The sequence below is a fragment of the Neolamprologus multifasciatus genome, chromosome 1 (assembly GCF_963576455.1).
Source record: "Neolamprologus multifasciatus chromosome 1, fNeoMul1.2, whole genome shotgun sequence".
NCBI classification, from domain to species: domain Eukaryota; kingdom Metazoa; phylum Chordata; class Actinopteri; order Cichliformes; family Cichlidae; genus Neolamprologus; species Neolamprologus multifasciatus.
This window is the reverse complement of record NC_140439.1, coordinates 15,917,717-15,938,665: the sequence shown is the minus strand read 5'-3', so window position 1 is coordinate 15,938,665 and position 20,949 is coordinate 15,917,717. Positions and strand designations below refer to the sequence as shown.

General features: G+C 42.9%; 3 protein-coding genes and 1 long non-coding RNA gene across 6 annotated transcripts; 2 read left to right on the top strand and 2 right to left on the bottom strand.

Moving 5' to 3' along the window:
- Positions 1 to 652: 652 nt before the first annotated feature.
- Positions 653 to 3,702, bottom strand: blzf1 (basic leucine zipper nuclear factor 1). Its single transcript, XM_085160979.1, has 7 exons — positions 3,566 to 3,702; positions 3,170 to 3,268; positions 2,412 to 2,872; positions 2,001 to 2,200; positions 1,717 to 1,845; positions 1,336 to 1,567; positions 653 to 1,233 (listed from the first exon to the last, which is right to left on the bottom strand). Exons 2-7 carry the CDS (start codon positions 3,186 to 3,188, stop codon positions 1,048 to 1,050), a joined length of 1,227 nt encoding a protein of 408 aa, XP_085017105.1. The 5' UTR covers positions 3,189 to 3,268; positions 3,566 to 3,702; the 3' UTR covers positions 653 to 1,047.
- A 383-nt stretch (positions 3,703 to 4,085) lies between these two features.
- Positions 4,086 to 14,509, top strand: ercc5 (excision repair cross-complementation group 5). Of its 3 annotated transcripts, XM_085160138.1 has the most exons (16): positions 4,086 to 4,325; positions 4,454 to 4,629; positions 4,721 to 4,836; positions 5,010 to 5,111; positions 5,427 to 5,490; positions 5,703 to 5,846; positions 5,980 to 6,184; positions 6,510 to 7,226; positions 7,323 to 7,382; positions 8,065 to 8,339; positions 10,250 to 10,369; positions 10,938 to 11,151; positions 11,599 to 11,743; positions 12,228 to 12,430; positions 12,508 to 12,590; positions 13,803 to 14,509. In XM_085160138.1, the coding sequence occupies exons 1-16, from the start codon at positions 4,238 to 4,240 to the stop codon at positions 14,325 to 14,327; spliced, it is 3,237 nt and encodes a 1,078-aa protein (XP_085016264.1). In that variant the 5' UTR covers positions 4,086 to 4,237; the 3' UTR covers positions 14,328 to 14,509. The 3 variants fall into 3 exon arrangements, with proteins under 3 accessions (XP_085016264.1, XP_085016182.1, XP_085016327.1); XM_085160056.1 differs by having other exon boundaries at positions 6,510 to 7,382; XM_085160201.1 differs by lacking the exons at positions 4,086 to 4,325; positions 4,454 to 4,629; positions 4,721 to 4,836; positions 5,427 to 5,490 and having other exon boundaries at positions 6,510 to 7,382.
- A 111-nt stretch (positions 14,510 to 14,620) lies between these two features.
- On the top strand, positions 14,621 to 18,016 carry mettl21e (methyltransferase like 21e). Its single transcript, XM_085161590.1, is given in 7 exon segments — positions 14,621 to 15,131; positions 16,736 to 16,908; positions 17,004 to 17,027; positions 17,030 to 17,123; positions 17,221 to 17,322; positions 17,420 to 17,469; positions 17,472 to 18,016. Coding segments are annotated over 7 exon segments (774 nt in total). The 5' UTR covers positions 14,621 to 15,079; the 3' UTR covers positions 17,751 to 18,016.
- A 277-nt stretch (positions 18,017 to 18,293) lies between these two features.
- LOC146525513 (uncharacterized) lies at positions 18,294 to 20,810 on the bottom strand. Its single transcript, XR_014874384.1, has 3 exons — positions 19,745 to 20,810; positions 19,547 to 19,642; positions 18,294 to 19,292 (listed from the first exon to the last, which is right to left on the bottom strand). It is a non-coding gene; the product is annotated as an uncharacterized LOC146525513 (long non-coding RNA).
- Positions 20,811 to 20,949: the final 139 nt, after the last annotated feature.

The following is a 20,949-nucleotide window of genomic DNA, read 5'->3' as shown; positions in this document are numbered from 1 at the left end:
AGGATCAAACTTACAGCTGGAATATGCAAATAAAACTCAGCACACCCTCAAACACACTACAGACTGGAGGCTCCGAAGGAGTATTAGTGCCACATTAAGAAAAAAATGTTTTTGATCATTTTGAGAGTCAAAATGTGGCAATTAAAACCTTCTAAAAATGCCTTGTATAGACAAGTTACTTCAGAATTGCATTCAGTAATAAGGCAATAATTTCTCTTACTACATAAATGCAGTGCGGTGATAAATATGAGGATGGTGCAAAACACTGCAGCTGATCAGAAGAAAGAAAAGCACAAACTTTAAAGAGTTAGCTGAATTTCTGCAAACCAAAGTGGTTGGCAATGGACAGATGCAAGCATATCCAATGGTTACACCTGGGTGCAATAAAGTAGGTAAGTGTTGTGTCACAACATACAATAAGACAGCAACAGCTGATCAAGTTGTTTCACTAACTCATCTACACAAGGACTTCTGTAGAAGGTATCGCAGCCGTGCCAGCTGTTTGGCTTGAAACAACTATAATCTCCACATTTCTTTTTTTTAAATAAATATATTCTCTGCTCCAGTTGCCTAGGTAACCTCCAAATGCATATACTTTCAGATAATAAGTCAATCATTCTTACAGGTAGTCACTTTAGTCGCTGGCCTGGAAGTCGAGAAAAACTGATCTTGGGTTCTGTCCATCGCCACTGACTACGGTCACCGATCATCACGCTGCTGTGAATCCCTTCCAGCGTGCATGTTTGCATCTCTGTTCAACGCATAACACGGACTCACCTTGATGTCACATCCCAGTGAAATGTCTAATCATTGCGTTACGATTCCTGAATTCAGTTAAAGAGCAAATAAAAGTAACAAAATAAACAGAGCCATATATTTCAGACCATCATCTGAAATGTAAAAATAACAGTCAGGGTAAAACCACAACCAGGAGAGCAGCAACTGTCTGCTGCTGTTCCAACTAAACACAAAGCTCCAGTAACCCTCAGACTACACTCAGTCCTTTGAAATAAGCTCCAACGATGTTTGTGGTAATCTCTGTGACCTCTACAGCACCAGGATGTCTCCTGTACAGCGCTCACAGCAGTTAAACGTAATGTTCTCGTAGCGGGTGTAAGGGTGAAACCTGCCAATGCTCTTCTTACTATTGAGGAAGTTTGAGGGGGTGGAAACACTGAGTGGAGACTCAGCCTTGTTTTCGGAGCAGGAAATGGGATCTAAACTCTTCAGCACCTGAGACAGAAAGTGAGTGACATCTGTGACTTTCTGGATTTTCTTACAAATGTGAGAAATTAAATATGATATTTATCATAAACAAACACGTAAAACCTTCACCTTCTCTGCCATCTTCTCAGCCGGTGTGCTGCAGAGCTGCTCAGCTGCTGCGCTGCTGCTTTTTGCAGCATTGGTGCTGCTGCCGCCGCTGTTACCCAGCAGGTGGGCGTTGATGGCGTCTGCTAGCTTGTGATTGGCCACCGCCAGCTCTCCCGTGCTTAGGGGTTGTGAGATGGGATAGTACGTCTGTTGTCTGCCCCACTGCAGAGACACCAGGAGCTGCTCCAGAGATCTGAAAACACAAAAACAGGTAACGTCAACACATACTGCCATCATTCACGCCAGCATCAGTGGCTGTGAGTTCCAGTATGCTTTAAGTTTAGAGTTCTTATAATAGACACTCCAGTTTATTTAATCACTACATGTGAGTCACAATCTTACCTGTGGGTGAGCATCATGTCCCTGGAGAACTCCTCTCTCTCCAACAGCAGGTCCTGAATTGCTCCTTGTGCCTCTCTGGTCTGTCTCTGCAGAGCTGCTCTGGCATTCGTTAGTTCCTCTGCCATGACTCTGAGGAGTCAACACAAATTCAAGTTTATTCAGCAAAATACAGATTATATATATATATATATATATATATATATATATATATATATATATATATATATATATACACACACACACATTTTTAAATTTATCTTCCACTGAATTATAGTGTCCATTACCTGCTGGCCAGGAACTTGCTCCTCCAAACGTCACACTGGATACTCATTCGCTCTAGTTGCTCTGCAGTGTGTGCCAGACTCCTGCCCAGAGCCTCGTTCTCCAAAATCAGCTGATTTTTCTCCCGTGACAGGCGCTCAAAGTGGTACTGAAGGTCGTCACCCACCGACGCCACCAGCAGCTTCTTTAGCTCACGGTTCACCTAGCGCACAAATTTGATAAAAGCTCCTTTTACAACTGAAAACACAAGTTGAACTGTCTTCTCCCTTTGTATTGTAAAGAACTTTGTCATTAAAAAGAAAAAAAGCTTTAAGAATTACAAACCATATTAGTTACATTTTTGTTGTGCTCACCAAGGGTCCTCAGTGTGTCTGATATTTAAATAATGCGTGTCAGTTTCATTGCAGCCTCACCTCTGTTTGCACACGGAGCTGATTGGACAGGCCTTCTTTGTCCTGCAGCAGCCTGCGCTCAGAGTTCTGCAGCTTCACCAGCTGTCCTCTCCAGTCCTCCACCAAATGCAGCGAAGGAGACCCCTGCTCCTCAGCCTGTTGCCCGGTCTCCCCTTTCGCCTCAGTGGCTCCTGTGCGGCTTCTCCGGCTAATAGCGGCACGTGGGACCATGATCCTCACAGCCTCCACCTCTGTGCAGGCCTCTCGAGTTACTTTCCCAAGGTGGAGCACTCCAAGCGGCTGTGGGGCAGCGGGAGGTGCTGGATGGGTAGATTTGGGGCTGTGCTTTGGGCTAGCTACTTTCACGAGGGGAACTTCAGATGGACCTGGTGGAAGTGTATCTGTGTTAACCTCCAGGATGGCTGGTGGTTTTTCAGTTTCCATGCCATCGCCAGGACCTCGGACAGGCACACTGGCAGAATCTGGAAGATATAAAGGAACAAGAATTGTGATCACACTTTGAGTCCGATTCCTCTAACATGCGGGCAGTGCAGTGGAATACATATGCCTAACAATGTTGTAAAGCTTTAATCCTTATGTGTGTCAGCTTTGTTTATGTTTCACAAAAACAGAAGCTCCGCAAACACCAAACAGCACAAGAAACGCATGACGATAAAAAGACAGACTTCCATCAACTCTTGGTCAAGTTTACTTCCGCTGACTTTACAAATACCCGTGTGTAAAATGTGAACACTAGAGCACAAAGAAATCACACGTACCTCTAACAGCAGCAGTCATGGTGGAGGCGGTGTTGGTGTGAAAGGTAGTCTGTTTGGGTGAAACCCACGTCTTGATGACGTCTCAGGTGGCCCTTCGCCCTGTAATAACAACAATGGGGAAAGTGAAATATTTTTAACACCTGTAGAATCCAATGATTAAAGAAGACCGCCAGTCAAAGGTCAGGGTTAACAGCTGAGGCTCTGATAACGTAACGTGATAACGGTAACTTGTTAGAAAGCTAACTGTGCTAACGTTAGCCGATTGCAGAGCAGCGTCAATGATAAAAAACTTCGCTTTATATTAGCATTAGCTGTGTCATAATGAGTATACAAGACGCTTTTCTGTGTATTTGGTATCGTTTCTAGTGAGTTCACAGATATAACTGGATAACATACCGGGTAGAATCTTCCTCGCTCAACTAGCCGTAAGCCCCAGGCTGTTTGTTTTGCCACCGGACACAGTTGGCCTCTCGCGAATTTCGTGCGAGATTTTTACCCTGATTTGTACCTCTCAGGCAAAACGTCCTGTTAAACCAGCAATACACCTTTCTAACCCCCCTTGCCAGATGGAAATAACTGCGTAAATATTAAGCCACGATTTTTTTTGTAATCCTAAACTTGAATAGCTGTTACATTATCTACAAAATAATCGTTTTTGTCGAAAAAGTAGCGCAGGTCGCACGTAGCCTGTCAGATGTAACCCAGGAACCATTCCACCCAATTACTCCCCTCAACGTCACAACACACTGATCTCAGATCGGTTTATCTATCATTCTACTAACATGTAGACATCTAACATCTTAAGCCTCAGCTGATTTATGGTCCAAAATAGATGCCGCGATAAATCGCTGGTGTAACAGAGTATTGATACCCCTCCCGCCCCAAGCCCGGAACCTTCATACGAACAGAATAATTGCTTTCCGGATGAAAATACAGTTGCAACAAATGTTAAAAAGGATCCCCTTTTTCTGCTCCAGGGGTTTCAGGACAAATGCTCAGTGCTTATAGCGCACTGTGGCATTGTGGCGGTATGTTTCAGTTTTTAACACATTAATTGGACTGCTAACCATGGGAGTGCACGGACTGTGGAGGCTATTGGAGAGCACAGGGAAACCCATCAACCCCGAGACACTGGAGGGAAAGATACTTGCTGTTGGTATCCTCAGTTAGAAATGCTGTATTTATCTTTGATCTGTCCACCACTGTTTGCTTCTTCTGTCTCAGCAGTGTGTAGGTTTTACTAACTTCAGTCATAGCGGAAACCTTAACCAGAGCCCCCCTCAGACATCAGTATATGGCTGAACCAGGCGGTGAAAGGGGTGAGGGACCGTGACGGCAACAGCGTCCAGAACGCCCACCTGCTCACTCTCTTCCACCGCATCTGTAAGCTACTGTTCTTCCGCATCAGGCCAGTCTTTGTGTTTGATGGGGATGCACCGCTGCTGAAGAAGCAGACCCTTGTAAGTCTGTGTGCCCACGTGCATGCGTGTGTGTAGCAGGCAAGCGATTCCTGCTTAGCGTCTTCATTTTAACCTTGTTTTCCTCCTGCAGGCTCTGAGGAGGCAAAGGAAGGAGGAGCTGACTCGCGAGTCCAGAAACACCAATGAGAAACTGCTCAAAACATTCTTGAAGAGACAGGCTATCAAAGCTGCACTTGGAGACCACAGGTGAGGGACAGAGGGAGCATCCCTAAACCAGCAGTAAATAGTTCCTCCCATATTTACCCTCCTGTTCTTCAATGATATCAACAAAATAAAAATACATCTGCTCTCCTTCTGGAGTCATTATAGTGTCAGGGCTTTGGCCTGAAAGTAACGCACATTTCTTTCCTACTTCCCAGTAAGGAACCTCTCCCCAGCCTCTCCAGCGTGAGGAGAAATGAGGTGGATGACATGTATGTTCTTCCAGCACTGCCACCCGCAGAGGAGAAAGCCAAAACCAGGTTACTGTTCACTTGCTTGCATACATAAGTTAGTCAGAATCAATCCAAGGTCTTTTCTGGGTAAACAGAATGCTGGAAAGCTCTTTTCCTCCACATGTGTGGACATGCCAGGAGGGTCAGGTGCTTTGTGAAAGCAAATGGCTTCATATCCATGACTAGAAACTTTTTGTTTTCATGGACTCTTCTCTCAGATAACCAAACAGTTCATATGAACCAAGGAGCAATTAGTAAAATGCATGGTTGTCTTTATTTAGTGCCATATCAAACATAGTGTGCAATAACACACGTCTGAATGTTTTCCTGTTGCATTTACAGCTCAGAGGAGGAGGAAGAAAGAGAGGAGGAGGAGGAAATGGTTGATAGTTATTACATGTATCAGGTAAAATGGTGTCATTGCAATCTGAAGTGCACCAAATTGGTATCATCTCCCCAAAATGTTAACATGTTTTTGCAATTTTTCCTTTACAAACTCTTCTTTATATATCCAGTAAAATTCATCGCCTTGTCTCTGTTCACATATGGGTAACTGTCTTTACGTTTATTGTATAACTGTCCTCATTGACTAAAGAGAGTTTGTTCTTCATGTCTCAGGGAGAAGTGTGTGAAGACCCCAACTCAATGGACATCAACTCAGAGGACTTTGCCAGCCTGCCTCCTGAAATGAAACATGAGATCCTCAAAGACATGAAAGAGTTTTCCAAAAGACGGCGGACCATGTTTCACAAACCTCCAGAGGTACATCTCACTCTCAGGCTACAGTTATTGCTAATGCTTTTTTATTTTGAAATGTTTTAAAATGAAAATAGTTTGGCCTGGATAACTCCTCACTCATGCTTCAGTGTCTCCTGACGCTTCTTCACTCTCTCAGCGGTCTGGAGACTTTTCACAGTACCAGCTGGCTGGCCTGCTGCAGAGGAACCGGCTGAACCAGCGTCTGGAGGGTGTGGAGAAGGAGATGAACCACCGGAGCGCGGGCAGTGCTCCAGATGTCTGCCAGCAGGACGGAGCTCAGCAAAGCGTGGAGGCACAGCGGCTGGTGTCAGAAGACCATTCTCACTATATCCTTATCAAAGGTGAGGCAGTCAGTGGATTGTTGCACTACTGTCTGGAAAATAGATAATCAGTGCCACAGATTTCTTTTCCAAATCACATTTAAATGTCTGAACATTCATTTAGAAAATGGAAAAGGTTCATTGGAAGACAAGTAATGTTCATATAAGTTCATATTTTAAACAGTTTTTTGTTCAAAAACATCATGATGTAGTTCTTTTTATCAGATTTTTATTGGTGGATCATTGTGTTTTACTTTTCTTTTAACATATCAGAAGGCTGAAATGAAAAAGTACAAGCTTGCCTCTGTGTTAGTTTCTAAAACTGCACTCCACTTTACCTTCATAGGCACCAAAAAGAGCGAGACAGCCCCCGAGAGCCAACCTGCAGCTGCACCCTGGGCTGGGAGCTCCCTGTCAGGCTGTCAAAGACGGCCCAAAGACAAACCTGAGCCTCTTTGGCGTCCTGTCTGTGAGGAAGAAGATAAAGCGCAAGCTACCTCCTCAGGCGACTCCAAACCCTCAGCATCAAAACCGTCTGATGGAGACGCCTCACTGCCCTCGCCTCGGACATTCAGAGCTATCCAAGCTGCGATTAACGACAGCTCCGACGAGGAGAAGTCCGACCGGGTTAAGACGGATGGTGGCAGCATGTCTCCACGCACACTGCTGGCAATCCAACAGGTTCTGGCTGAGGATGAAGGTGGAGCTGCTGAATTTAAGAGTAGTTCGCCCACCAATCAAACAAATATTCATCATCGTGCCCCAAGAGCGGTCACCAGCAGCTCGGAGGAAGAGGCCGAACCTTCACTCAAAGAAAAAGACCTTGATATGAAGCTCACGGGGCAAAGTTTACGTGACAAAGACAGGTTGTTAGATAGCAGCTCTGAAGACGAGATGGAAGAATTGATTGGAGAGAGAAATAAAGCACTTCGATTAGCAGCAAAGAAGATCAGCTCAGAAGATAAGATGAGGAAAGCAGAGCTGTGTGAGGATATAAAGACAAGCTGTCGGGCACAAGTGGAGAAACAAGAACAAGATAATAGACGAGAACCAGAGCGCACACGTCAGGATGCTGCTGCTGCTGCTGCAAACAGTCAAAACCCAGTATCTCCTCAGCTCTCTGGAAGACCCACCGCACTCTTAGAGCAGTTCACCGAAGCTCCAGAGAAAAATGGATATGAAGTGAAGTCAGAGAGCAGCGAGGAAAGCGAGTCAGAAGGTACAGAAATGGTGTCTTTCACATTGGAGTGATTCAAAATGTGTTAAATCTGTAGTGTGTTTGTGCTTCCAGATGTCAGATTTACAGGTTTAAATAAGCAGAGGGTTTTACATGTTAATATAAAATTTTGAACTGAGACTTGTTGGTTTCTGAAAAGCCTGACTTCTCAGAACAAAACCGATCACTGTATGGATAATATAAGAACAGGGCTGCATATAGGACGTCAAATAGACATCCTACAAATTGGTCCTGTGCCTTGGGTAAAGATTAAATTATCTAGCTTACAGAGTAGGTTCAGCCATCAAGGAAAACCAGTCGCTTAATGTTGTGTTAACCAGATTTTAAAGTATAATTATGCCAGTTACCCCATGCTTGGTCTAACAGCGTTAGCGTTTGTTCAGGTCGTGCAGCCCTGATACATCAGCAAAAGCCAGATGGTGGCTCAGCTGATCTAGTTGGTAAATCTGCCATAAGGCACATTATTAAGCCGCCTTTGCTTGCCGACACATTAGGTGTCTGCTGCAAGCCGCTTTGCGACCCAGCCTGATCCTCTATTGTTGTTGATGCTTTCCACATATACGCGTGGTCCCAGAACATATTCACTGCAGTTAGAAATAACATCACATTTTCTCTTATGAGAATGCAAAGGTTGTCTCAGTCTGCTCTTTCCCTGTTTTCTCAGAGAGCTTCATTCAGGTCTCAGAAGACGACTCAAAAGAGGAGACTGCAGATGATTCCCTCGTGATAACTGGAGAGAAAGCACATCCAGATAAAGTCCATAAAGATGACGCAAAGGAGGAAGGAAACTCAGAGGAAAGTTTAGCAGAAATTTCCTCAACTGTTGCTCTGAACTCAGAGGAAGAAGCAGAAACAAAGGCGCAGAATGAGATGAAAGAGGAAACGGAGACAGAATCCAGATCAGCTCCAGCCATCAATGAATGGGAACACTTTGATGTTGTAAGTTTCTGTAATTCTGCAGTTTACGGATCTCTGATAGACAGAAAATTAGTCATCTTGATGATCCATTAGTACTCAAGCGGTGCTACAAATATTGTCACACGTGGCCTACTTTCTTCTAAGATGTAAAAAAAATATTCTTTTTTCTTCTTATGTGAAACTAAGGGCTCATTTTTGGGCTCTTCAGTGCTGAAATCTTCAGAAGACTGGTATTTTTTTGATATTTTAACAGAGATCAACTCAGATCATACTGATCACTTCAGATCAAACTGTCAGATCATTAAAAAAAATGAATTATTATGATGGGCATATTCCCAAATCCAGTCCATTAACTTGAGCTGGTCGTGTAAGTAAGTTTTACCGAACTGGTGTTGATTTGTCTCCTGAGAAAAGACCAGATGTTGGGAGGATACTCAACTAACACCCTTTCGTATTAATATTATTAAGCAAACACTCATTCGATGATTCATGACCAAGGTTTTGCAACTCAAAAATAACACATACGTCATGTCTGTACTTTGATTTCTTATCAGCTCTGTGTCTGTGAAGATTCTCAGTCATCCAGGTCATCGTAGTCTAAGAAGCTTGGAAAGAAAAGTGTCTGGACTTCTTTAAGTTGCTTGAAGACGTTTCATCTCTCACCCGCGAACCTTCTTCAGTTCTAAGGTCAAAAGGTGTAGAGTCCCAGATTTAAGTCCTATTTGGTTTGACCATTTTCAATTGGTCAAACCAAGTTATCTGAAGGTCACAAGGAAGGGACAAGAACTTGAAGATGTTTTACAAGGGGGTCATGAACCCCCTGTATATCCTCTATCTAGTCACGCGAGTCAAGGTGTGAAAACGGGTGTAGGTCACAATCAACCAGGGTTTCGGGTGAACCCGCTGTGAAGCCTAGCTCCACCCTATCATGTGATTTCGGGTCAGATGGCCCAGGATGTGAGTGGGCATTAAGGCATCTGGGAAGGGATTTCAAAACTGGATTATAGATGGCAGACAGTTGGTGTCGTAGACCACCACCTCTGTTCAAAGATGGTCGCTCACAGTGGACATAGATGTCTTCTTTCACTCCTCTTTCAAACCATCTGACTTCTCTGTCCAAAATGTGAACACAGGTGTCCTCAAAAGAGTGACCTTTGTCCTTTAGATGCAGATAGACAGCTGAGTCTTGTCCTGTCGAGGTGGCTCTTCTATGTTGTGCCATAGGTTTATGAAGTGGCTGTTTGGTCTCTCCAATGTAGAGGTCTGAGCATTCCTCGCTACACTGTACATCATACACTACGTTGTTACGTTTGTGTTTAGGAGTTTTGTCTTTGCGATGAACCAGTTTTTTCAAATATGTAAAAAAAACAACATTCTTTTTTCTTCTTATGTGAAACTAAGTTCTCATTTTGGGCTCTTCAGTGCTGAAATTTTCAGAAGACTGGTATTTTTTTGATATTTTAACAGAGAACAACTCAGATCATACTGATCACTTCAGATCGAACTGTCAGATCATTAAAAAAAATGAATTATTATGATGGGCATATCCCCAAACCCAGTCCATTAACTTGAGATGGTCGTGTAAGTAAGTTTTACCAAACTGGTGTTGATTTGTCTCCTGAGGAAAGACCAGATGTTCAGAGAATACTCAACTAACACCCTTTCCTATTAATATTATTAAGCAAACACTCATTCGATGATTCATGACCAGTTTTGCAACTCAAAAGTAACACCCACGTCATTTCTCTGTCTGTACTTTGATTTCTTATCAGCTATAGCCATTACTGCTTGTGAAGAAATGACAGTGTCAGACTTTCTGGTTTATCTATAATTATTTGTTGTTGTTTTGCACGTCAAGCTTTATTCAGCATAAACAGAAACAAGACTATAAGGAGCAGGTTGACATGCAAAAGTGTGTGTTTGTTCTGCAGGATGAGCTGGAGGCCCTGGAAAGCTCCCTGAAGGTGGAGCAGAGCAACCTGAGGGAGCAGAAACAGCAGCAGGAGAGAATGGCCAACACAGTCACCGGGCAGATGTACCTGGAGAGCCAGGTGAGAGAGAAATCACATCAGCACATACAGCCACACGCAAACCGTAAACAAGTATATATATTTAAAAAAAACTTGATGTGTACACTTTAATTAGAAAAAATAGAAACCAGCATGTAAATAGATTAATGCGCTGACAGCGGATCTGACAGATCAGAGCAGGTGTTAACTCCCAGCAGGGATACATTTCCCAGCATCACCTCTGCCAGACATTCCCAGAGTCATTGCTACCTCACAGTCTTTGCTATGCGTCTGCTGGCTCGCTCACACCCCTGAAAGCCAAATGCTGTCAGCATTTTCTCCTTCATAAAATTCACACTAAGGTAAAAGCTCAGTGTGTGCGATCTGTTTTTAATCCTGTCAGCTGCTCCTGTAATCAGCTGCTAAGAGCAGAAGTATCTCTCAGATGACCACGGAAACATCCGCAGCCTGTTGAGCTGGAAGGGTTGTAATTTTAAGATCAGAGTCTTTTAACACATCTCAGGACATGAGACCTAAACGCCAACTCTGATACTGAGAACGCTCTACATCGTCTTATTGTACTTTGTGAGTAATGACCGTTTGAAACCAGGAGCTGCTGCGGCTGTTCGGCGTCCCATATCTGGTGGCTCCGATGGAGGCCGAGGCTCAGTGTGCGGCGCTCGATTGGGCCGACCACACCCACGGGACCATCACAGACGACTCGGACGTGTGGCTGTTCGGAGGACGTCACGTTTACAAGAACTTCTTCAGCCAGGACAAATATGTCGAACATTACCAGTACAGCGACCTGCAGAGCCAGCTCAGTCAGTGAAGCTGCTGTGTGTGTGTGTGTGTATCTGTGTGTGTGCAGTTATATAAAAAAATATATATCAAAGGATGGAATTCAAGCCTGCTTCCAATCAAATGTATTAAATCTACATACATGACTGCTGTGGAAACACAGCAATCATGTTCTTTCATGGGCACATTATAGTTATTTTCTCTTAAACCAGCACACTGACCCACATGGCTCCGTGCATGATTGATTTAGTTTTATTGGTGGTTGCAGCTGCAATGGTGTCATATTTTATGGGAGTGTTGTAATAGTGCTAAGATGGCACATCACAACAGGAATTTCATGAGCTAATATTGTACATATGAAGGAGAAGTGTTTGTGTAACAGGCTGTCAGCACAGTCTTATCGCTTAGAGTGCTGTCCTTTTCTTTATTTTTCCTGTTTACTTAACAACCTGTAATCTCGCCTCTGTCAGGTCTGGACAGGACTAAAATGATAAATCTGGCTTACCTGCTTGGAAGTGACTACACGGAGGGTGTGCCAGGGATCGGCTACGTGACTGGCATGGAGATACTGAATGAGTTTCCAGGACCAGGGCTGGAGCCACTGATACAGTTCAGGTGGGTGAGATTGCTTCTGTGCGCAAGAGACAAAGACAACAATCAGTACTGGATGTCTGTGATCTTTTGGACCCAAGTGGATGAATTAAAGAGTCTAGCAACAGGAAGAAATGACCTCCTGTATAATATTCCCTCAGACAGCGAGGTTGAAAGAACCTGTTTCTGAAACTGCTCTTCAGATTGTCCAGTGTGTTAGGGAGGGGGTGGGAGTCAGTGGAGTCAAACATGTCCCTGTGCCAAATTTTTTTTTTCAAGCATGCTGCCACCATCAAATTCAAATTGAGCCAATATTTTTCTCATTTTTTTAATGTTCTACTGTGAATAATGTTATCATATAAGATTTGCAAATCATTGCATTTTATTATTATTTTTTGCATTTACATATTTTTTAGGATTGGGTTGTGTGCTAAAAAACACCATGAGTAAATTATTGTTGTTGCCTTTGTTTTTTTTATTTATTTATTTATTTTTTATTTAACTCTAGTAACTGGTTGTCAGAGGCTCAAGAGAAAAAGCGCCTGGTGTCTGATTCTCGGGACACAAAAGTTAAGAAGAAGCTGAGGGATCTGAAACTGCAGCCTGGTTTCCCCAACCCTGTGGTGGCTCAGGCTTACCTGCACCCCACTATTGACCAGTCAGACAGCTCCTTCAGCTGGGGACGCCCACAGCTGGACATGATCAAAGAATATCCTTTCTCTGTTTGTGGGAATGTGTTTGCCTGCTTTTTCTGAATGTATGAATATTTCTTAACAAGCGCTTTACATTCTGCCTGAGTCGTTTTGGCTGGAGCAGTCGGAAAACAGAGGAGACTCTTCAGCCTGTGATCAAGCAGCTCAACACCCAGCAGGTAACCAGGTTACATCCACGTGTGAGCATGTCAAAGCAACAATAACCTGGCACGGAGGCCAATGTCAAAAAAGGAGAGAGAGGCACACACCTTTGAAAATGCAAAACAAAATCTTTGCGTTCTTTTTCCACATGTAAACAGTTTCTTGATGTCTTCACTCGGGAAATAGCTTCTCCAAAGATCAGTTTTCAGTAACCTCAAGTGAGAAGAAATTTAGTGATAGGCTAAACATAATGGTTGAATATTTGCAAGTTAAAAGTAATGAGTAAACAGTTAAATGGTTAGCTGAAGGCTATCAATTGTAATGGGTAGCTAGAAGGAAAAATACATTTCAGATCACAAGCTTGTCAGTGGTGTTCCCCAGGGCTCTGTCTTAGGGCCCTTTCTATTTATTATTTATGTTTTACCATTAGGTCACATATTTAGAAAATTTAGCTACATTTTCATTCTTATGCTGATGACGCTCAGGTTTATCTGTCCACTGAGCCTAGTTCGCTGCCCACCTTCATCTCTCAAACTGTGACAAAACAGAGGCTCTTCTGGTAGGAACCAAAACTGTTCTCGATAAATGTTATAAATTCTCTCTATGCATTGACAATTGTTAAATCTCTTTTCCTAATAGTTTACGACCTTAGGTGTTGTTTGTGATAGCTCCTTATATTTTAAAATGCATATCAACAATTTTATTCATACTGTGATTTTGTTATTTAATTGATTTTAAGGTGTCCCAGAATGTTTTGAAACACAAATAAAATTTATTATTATTGTTAAACACAGCATAAAATGGCTAAAATGTTTAGCTAAATGTAGAAGCTAAAACCTAAAGATACAATAAACAGTGCAGATAGTTGGTTATAGTTTGGCATGTTATCAAAAAAGTTAGCTTAGCTAAGATATGTTAACTAAAATAAATAATTGCCTAAATGTTTTATTAGCTAACGATTATTGATTGCTGACATAGCAGGAATCAGAATAATGAACGGTTACATATCGAGCTAAAAACAGTAAGCACGCTAGCATTACTTAATCTTAGTCTTAAACAGTACTAATATGCTGTAAATTCAAACCCGTGGATATCAAACAACCACCTGGGTCTCAGGGGTTAAATGTCTCCAGTTAGACTGTGTAACTTTTGAAAAATCAATAATAGAAAGAATAAATTAAACCGGCTTGTAGCCTTCTACCGTTCATGTCTTGTCTGCTTTGGTTTAGACTCAGCTGCGGATAGACTCGTTCTTCCGCATGGAGCAACGTGAGAAGCAGGCGATCCGCAGTCAACGACTCCGCCGAGCGGTCACCTGCTTGAAGCGAAAAGAGAGGGAAGGAGGAGCCGAGCAGGAAGAGGATGACAGTGAGGACGATACACATTCCCTGTCTAAGTCTAAGAAAGGGAGTCAGGATAAAGGAGGAGAGGAGAAAGATGTGAGGAGATCTGTGGCAGGAGGAGGCTTTTTAGGTTCAGAGATGACTGATGAATCTCCTCTTACAGCTCTCAGAGATAGCAGTAGCACCAGTCATGACTCCCTCTCAGTAAAGACTGTTCCTCAGTCTAATAAAACTCCACCTAAGAGAACCAGGATGAGCAGCAGTAGCTCTGGTGAGGACAGCGACGGTGGTCCTGGAGTTGCTATGGTTACAGCCCGACCTGTGTTCGAGGGGAGCCGGAGAGGACGCGGAGCGAAAAGCACGAGAGGGAGAGGAAGCATGAGAGGAAAAGGCAGGGGGAAGAAGACATGAGGACTTTGATATGTACTCCCAAATGTCTGACATCTACATGTCTGATAAACTCAGGGTTTCCATTTTATGAAACATGAATTTTGTTAAAAAACTGCTATGAACTATTAATAGAAAACTATTTTCCTGCTTGTAGATGTTTGTGTGACCACAATGAGTTCATTTGCATTAAATTTATGAGATATTGGTACATGTTCACCTGTCATTTGTCGCCCTCGTGTGTCAACAATGAACTGAGACAGATGCAGGTTTTCAAACTCCTTCTTTCAGGTCTTATTTCAGCTTCTTTTTATCCGTGCTATCACTTCTACCTACCCTGACTTGAAAAAACGAACATGTTTAAACTTTTGCACAGATGAGAAACTTCACTATCTTGCAAGTTAAATTGTTGGAATAAGATCAAAGATTTCTATTCCACTTCCCTCTCCAGCTCCGGTTCAGCAGCCGGCGGTGCAGCTGTTGCTGTCAGTCACTGTTGCTGCTTCATGCACTGGGAGTTCAAGCATGCCCAGAAAGAGCTTGAGATATCGGGTACAGTGAGCCTCGGTTTGGGAGTCCTGGACAAGAAATTGGAAAACACTTTGTTTGTGTATAACTTAAAACCACAGAAGGCAATCATTAACAATCCTAGGGATCAGGATCCACAGTGACCCAAATTCAAAAGACTTCAGCCTTGATTATAAACCAAGGACTGCTTTGGCTGCTATCAGATCTCCTGCGTTGGACATTCCTGTCCTGATTTCTTCCCTTAGTCCATGGAGACACAGCAACCCAAGACCATGGAGGATCCCAAAAACAGACACAAAGGTGAGTCATTAAAAAGCATATAGAGAATACATGATAAATGCTGGCATTGTGGCACCGAGTATAAATCTGATATCTGACCGTGGAAGACGTGTGGCTTTGCTGATACATCTGCTTACTATTTATACACACAGAGCTCTAAATTGAGCTCTCCCTGTCCTCACTCAACCTTTGTATTGTGGCTCGGTGGGCTCCCCTGACCTTTTCTCTAAAGTAGCATTGCATAACTAAAATTGTGGGTCAGACGCTCTGAATAGATGTGGCTCACCGGTTGGAGTTACAAACAAACAAATGCAGCAGGATCAGAGAGGCATTATGAGCTGAGACGCTAAAAGTAAAAAAAAAAAAAAAAAAAAAAACCTCCAGTACTTCAGCAGTTCTGCTTATTGTTGTATTATTGTCTGTGAGATGAAAGTGTAGGATTTTTGCTCCCACTCTGCCACAGTGGTGCACACCTAGAACAGCCACCCTGTGCTGGAGCTTCTACAGTTCTGTAGTGAATAAAAGATGGAGCAGTTGGCTTATGTTTGTGTGTGTGTGTGTCTGTCATTGGACAAAAGAAAGGTTTAAATATATTGTAATTCAAGTGATTTTGTTCTGTCCCTTCGCTTTCATTTCATGGGTTAGAAAATGTGTAATGTGTAAGGTGTAACATGGGATTTCAGGTCACGGGACTAAAGCGGATGCATCTAAGAGTAATTTGTGTCAAAGACCAGTCACAAAAAAAACCAAACACACTGGAAATGACAAAAAATAGACCTCACAGCAGCCTTATTTCCATAGAAGAGGATATTGCAACACATGGTCAGATACCGGTGACCTTTAACAAAACTAGCATTTCCTGGAGGGTACTGTCCAGCACAGTGCTGCCTTTGCAGTCTTGATCCCTGCGCACAGAGATTTCTCCAGATTTCAGACTTGTATTTTTATATTATTATGTTTGCAAGGTGATGAGATATGAGATAAGTCCTCACAATTTTATGTTAGGAACATTAGTCTGAAATTTGCAGACACTTTTTTTTGCCAATCAGTGATCTGCCCGTCTTTACTTCTTTTCTAAGAAAGTTTCTAACATGTTGCAAATTCACCTAATTAGTCGCAAAATGTCCCACCATCTGTTTCTTGTTAGTACCACTTGCTTTTCCAGCCTTTTGTTGCCTCCATTGACACTTTTCTGAGACGTGATGCTGCTTTCTACGGTACGGTACGGTACGGAGCCCCGCAAGGGGCATGGGAGAAAAAAAATTAAGACGGACTTTTGCGAGATCTCGCAAAACTAACTCGGGATCTCGCAAAAGTTCATCGTAATTTTTTTTCTCCCATGTCCCTTGCGGGGCTTCGTACGGGGCTCCGTACCGTAGCTTTCAAATTCAAAATTAGCTAATATTTTTCATGGAATAGTTCTACTGTGAATACAATATGAGTTTGGGGGATTTTTACAAAGCATTTCATCTTTTGGAATTGTTGTTGTAATCCCAGTGTAGAAAGACACATGAGATCAGAGAATTTACCTAAAATTTGTCCATCATGTCTGATGATCCTGCTTTCCCTTACTGTGAAGTATCTCTATATAAACACAGTTATTATGATATCTGCCTCTTCTGTAGATGCCTGCAAAGCAGGTCCTGCTGTGGATGCAGAACTAGCCAGCGCCATAATGGCACGGCAGTTTCACCCGCCTGTTACTGGTCCCGAGGTCTGGGAGGGATACGTCTTTTCTGGTCTGGAGATCCTCATCAAAGAGTCCACAGACCTCTATGGAGCTGTGCTCTGGCCCTCAGTGAGCCCAAAAATTGTCCTTGAGTTTAGATTGATGTATGCTCATAAATTTTGATCCCTGTCACTTAAAAATATATACTTGATTCCCTCTAACAGGCCATGGTGCTCTGTCCACTTCTTGGAGAACAAACCAAGACAAATACAACCTGCTGGACAAAAATGTGATCGAACTGGGAGCTGGAACTGGGCTTGTCACCATCGTGTCCAGCCTGTTAGGTACTCACACAAGTCAGTGATTAGATTTAATCTTGTTAAGTTATTTTTTCTCTTCCTCCATAGTTATTCCTCAATTTTACTTTTACTGTCTCTCCAGGTGCTAAGATGACCTCCACTGACCTACCTGATGTGTTAGGGAATCTCCAGTACAATGTGACGCGTAACACCAAGGGCCGGTGCAAGTACACCCCTCTAGTGGGTTTTATATTTTAAAGCATCACATTCTGGAGTATCACCATAAGAGTTAAAGATTGAAAGTGTGTGTGTAAATTCAACCCACCCACCTCTGCTTTCAGTCACTGAGCTGATCTGGGGTCAGGAGTTTGGATCAGCATTTCCCATGTGCCGACTCATCGCTTTGACTACATCCTGGCAGCTGATGTGGTGTACGCCCACCCTTACCTGCAGGAGCTGATGGACACCTTTGAATACCTGTGCCAGGAAAACACTCAGATCTTGTGGGCTATGCGTTTCCGCCTGGATCCGGAGAACAGCTTCGTGGATCGCTTCCGGCAGCGTTTTCACTTAGAGGAGCTGTACGACCTTCCCAGTCTGAGTATCAAGCTGTACCGGGCCTGGAGGAGGGACGGCACGACCAAGGACCTCAGAGAGGCTGGTAAACATTGAAGGAACTGGATGGGTTTACTGTGTGTGTTTGTGTTTTTGCTCAGTCGTGCCTCTGAGGGTCACATTGCTCATTTCCAGTCTTCTCACAGCACTGGTGATGTGGGAAATAATGTTTCTGACAACTCAGTAGATTTTCAATAAGAGGTCTTTTGGTATGTGACTTCATGTGTGCAGTGCGATCAGGGTTTATCACTGCTGGAAGGACTGGAGAAGCACACATCTGTGTCTCAGACTATTTAAAGGTTAATAAAATTACACACACTAATGGTTCTTGTATAAAATATCTTCTGGGGACCATGAGGAAGTGGGATGCAACTTGTTCTCTGTCACGGGTCAGGCTTTATATTTTTGGGATTAAATGATAGAAAACTGCAACCTTTACCTCCTTTTTTTGTTTTTGTTTTTAATGTTTTCTATTTTAAACTGTTTTAGATTGAAAATTAGCTGCTATGAAAGTTATTTCTTTGAAAATTTAAATAAAAATATGAACTCATCAAGACTATATGAAAGGGGCTGCACCTTGTGTGTGTGTGTGTGTGTGTGTGTGAGAGAGACTGCAAATAAGCCAAGGTGGTTCTACAGGCCTCAGCTGGCATGTTTAATGTTGAAGTTCATGAAAGTACAATTTAAAAAAGACTGAAGAAGTATGGTTTGTTTGAAAGAACTGCAGGAGAAAGCCTGATAACATAGCTTAGGTTTGCAAAACTGGGTATGAACGAACCACAAGACTTCATGAACAATGTCCTTTGAACAGATGAAACCAAGGTGTGTGCCCGTAGTGCCCTGCCCCATATTTGGTGAAAACCAAATACAGTATATCAGCACATACACCTGGGCTTGGTTTTCAGCAGTCATGGTCGATTGGTCGATACCAAAGTATTCAAGAGTCAAAGGTGAGGCCGTCTGACAGCTGAGGCCCAAACTGGGTCAGTTGGCTCTACAAGCTACCGAATCACAAGGTGTACTTAATATTTCCTCATTGCTTCTGCATTTTGGCTTCATTTTTGTTTAATAATTAACAGTTGAGTGTGTTGTGTGATGTTTTTCTCCTGAGGTTGTATTTAAATCATTTTAGAAGCTGCTAAGAACAGGATGATTTTTTTTTTACACTCATCAGCCACTTAATTATGTACACTGTTCAACGAGCCTGTTAACATAAATATCTCATCAGCCAACTACATGGCAGTGACTGAAAGCATATAGGTTGCAGACACGGACAAGTGAACCTACTGAAAAATAGAAAATAACCTGAGCAGCAGTTCTCTGGGTCAAAATGCTTTGTTGATGTTAGAGGTCTGATGAAAGTCCAATAACCACTTGTTACAACCAGCATATGCAGAAGAGCATCTCTGAATGCACAGCACATCAAACCTTGAAGCAGTGGAAATCACACTGAGTGCCACTCCTGTCAGGCAACAGAAGAAAATGTTTCCTGGTTTGATGAGTTGCATTTCTGCTGGATGGTGAGATGAGTATTTGGCATGAACAGCTTTGCAGCATGGTCTTGTATCAGGCTGGTGGTGGTGATTCTGGGTTCTTCTCCTGCACCCAAAAACATGAAATATTAAACCTTAAACATTTATTTTTATTTTTTTTAAGTTTACAGTAAATTGCAGGTAATTTTTCACCAGCAAACAACTTCAGGAGGTCAAATGAAAGATCACAACCATACTGGGCAGTACATACTAGGCACACATTTTTTGTGTTTTGGAAACTCCCCAATGAGCTTTATTAGCTGCTTTGGAAAAGGAAGGTTCCCGTTACTTTCTATTCATGTGACCTATAAAATCTGATACCTAATTTTTGATTCCAAATCTTCCGACACATCTTGGCTCATTTCTGTCCGGTCTTTCCTCGTCTTTCGGCCAGCTCAGAGCATATGCGCAGTTTGGCTGCGGAGGTAGAGGACAGGTGAAGATCTGTTTAACAAAGCAGCTATCTAAGCTGGTGTCAGTAAATGTCACAGCCACCATTAAGAAAAACAAATACTCAACAGCTGAAGATTAATGTGGACTTGTGGTGCCTGTCATCGAGCTTAAAAACTCTCATCTTTTATCCAAATAAGGCTGCTTGGCATCGGTAGCACAACCGGGCAATGACTTAACCACTGCATACTTTCTATTAATGTGTCAAAGCACCCCAAGGTCCTGGATGGAGTTCGTGTTTTAGGATGTGAGTGGATTTAGCTGGACGATAGGTGAAACTGGAGGGTGGGGAGGTGGTACTTCATGCAACTGAGGGTGGTCTAACTGAGGTTTATATTACTGAAGCTCGCTTCTTTTCTCAGGGGCTGGATACACGGGGGCTGCATGCCGGGCTGATCCTGTTACCTCCCATCTGTGGTGAAGCAGTTGAGGGCATTGCAGGAAAAGCAGGCACAACATGGACATGTTCCACGTTACACGCGTCACTTTTTAAAATAGACGAGACCTCATTTTCATCTGCAAAAGCAGGTGATTGCAGGAGACGTGAACAATCAAGAAATAAAAGTGCTGCTTGAGCTTGAGGAAACATGGTGATCATCCCTTTAATTACTAATTAAAAGGCGTATACAGAATTATTAAAGGCTTTTTAATGCACGTAATGCTGATGTCCTCCATTCAGGCATGTTTCATGTTGTTATTGCTGGTCTCTCTCTTTTTTCTTCCTCCTTATGCAGGGGTTACAGTTGTTGACTGCCTAACAGCAGGCATTAATTGAAACAACACAAACTTGGGAGCTCTCTGCCAAGATGCCTTCAAGCCAAGCATAAATCCTGTATTGGCCTTGGTTCCCCCCTTGGCCCCATGTGTCTCCACTGTTTTTAGACTACTTACTATCGCAATAAACGATACGTGGACTGATTTGAACTCACGGTGGTGTTCAAGTTAATGTAAAGTTGTCTCTTAACTTTAAAAGTTAGAAAAATACCAGCTTCTACAGGTTTAACATGAATTCCTAATACATCTGGGTATGGTGTTACAGACCGTGCGGGTTTTTGCAAAGTTCCAGCTTTGAGAAGTCAAAAAGTACCGGTGAAAACAACCCCCCCCCCCCCCCCCCCCACCCTCAGCCTGCTGATATCATTCTCTCTCTCTCTCTCTCCTTTTGGCTTCCTCTTTGGCTCGTCTTTGTAGCATGTCCGTGTGAGTCTGCTTCTTCGTGTGTTCTGCTCCGGGATATTGCTTGTGTTTATTTCTCATGGGTACTGCTCTAAAAA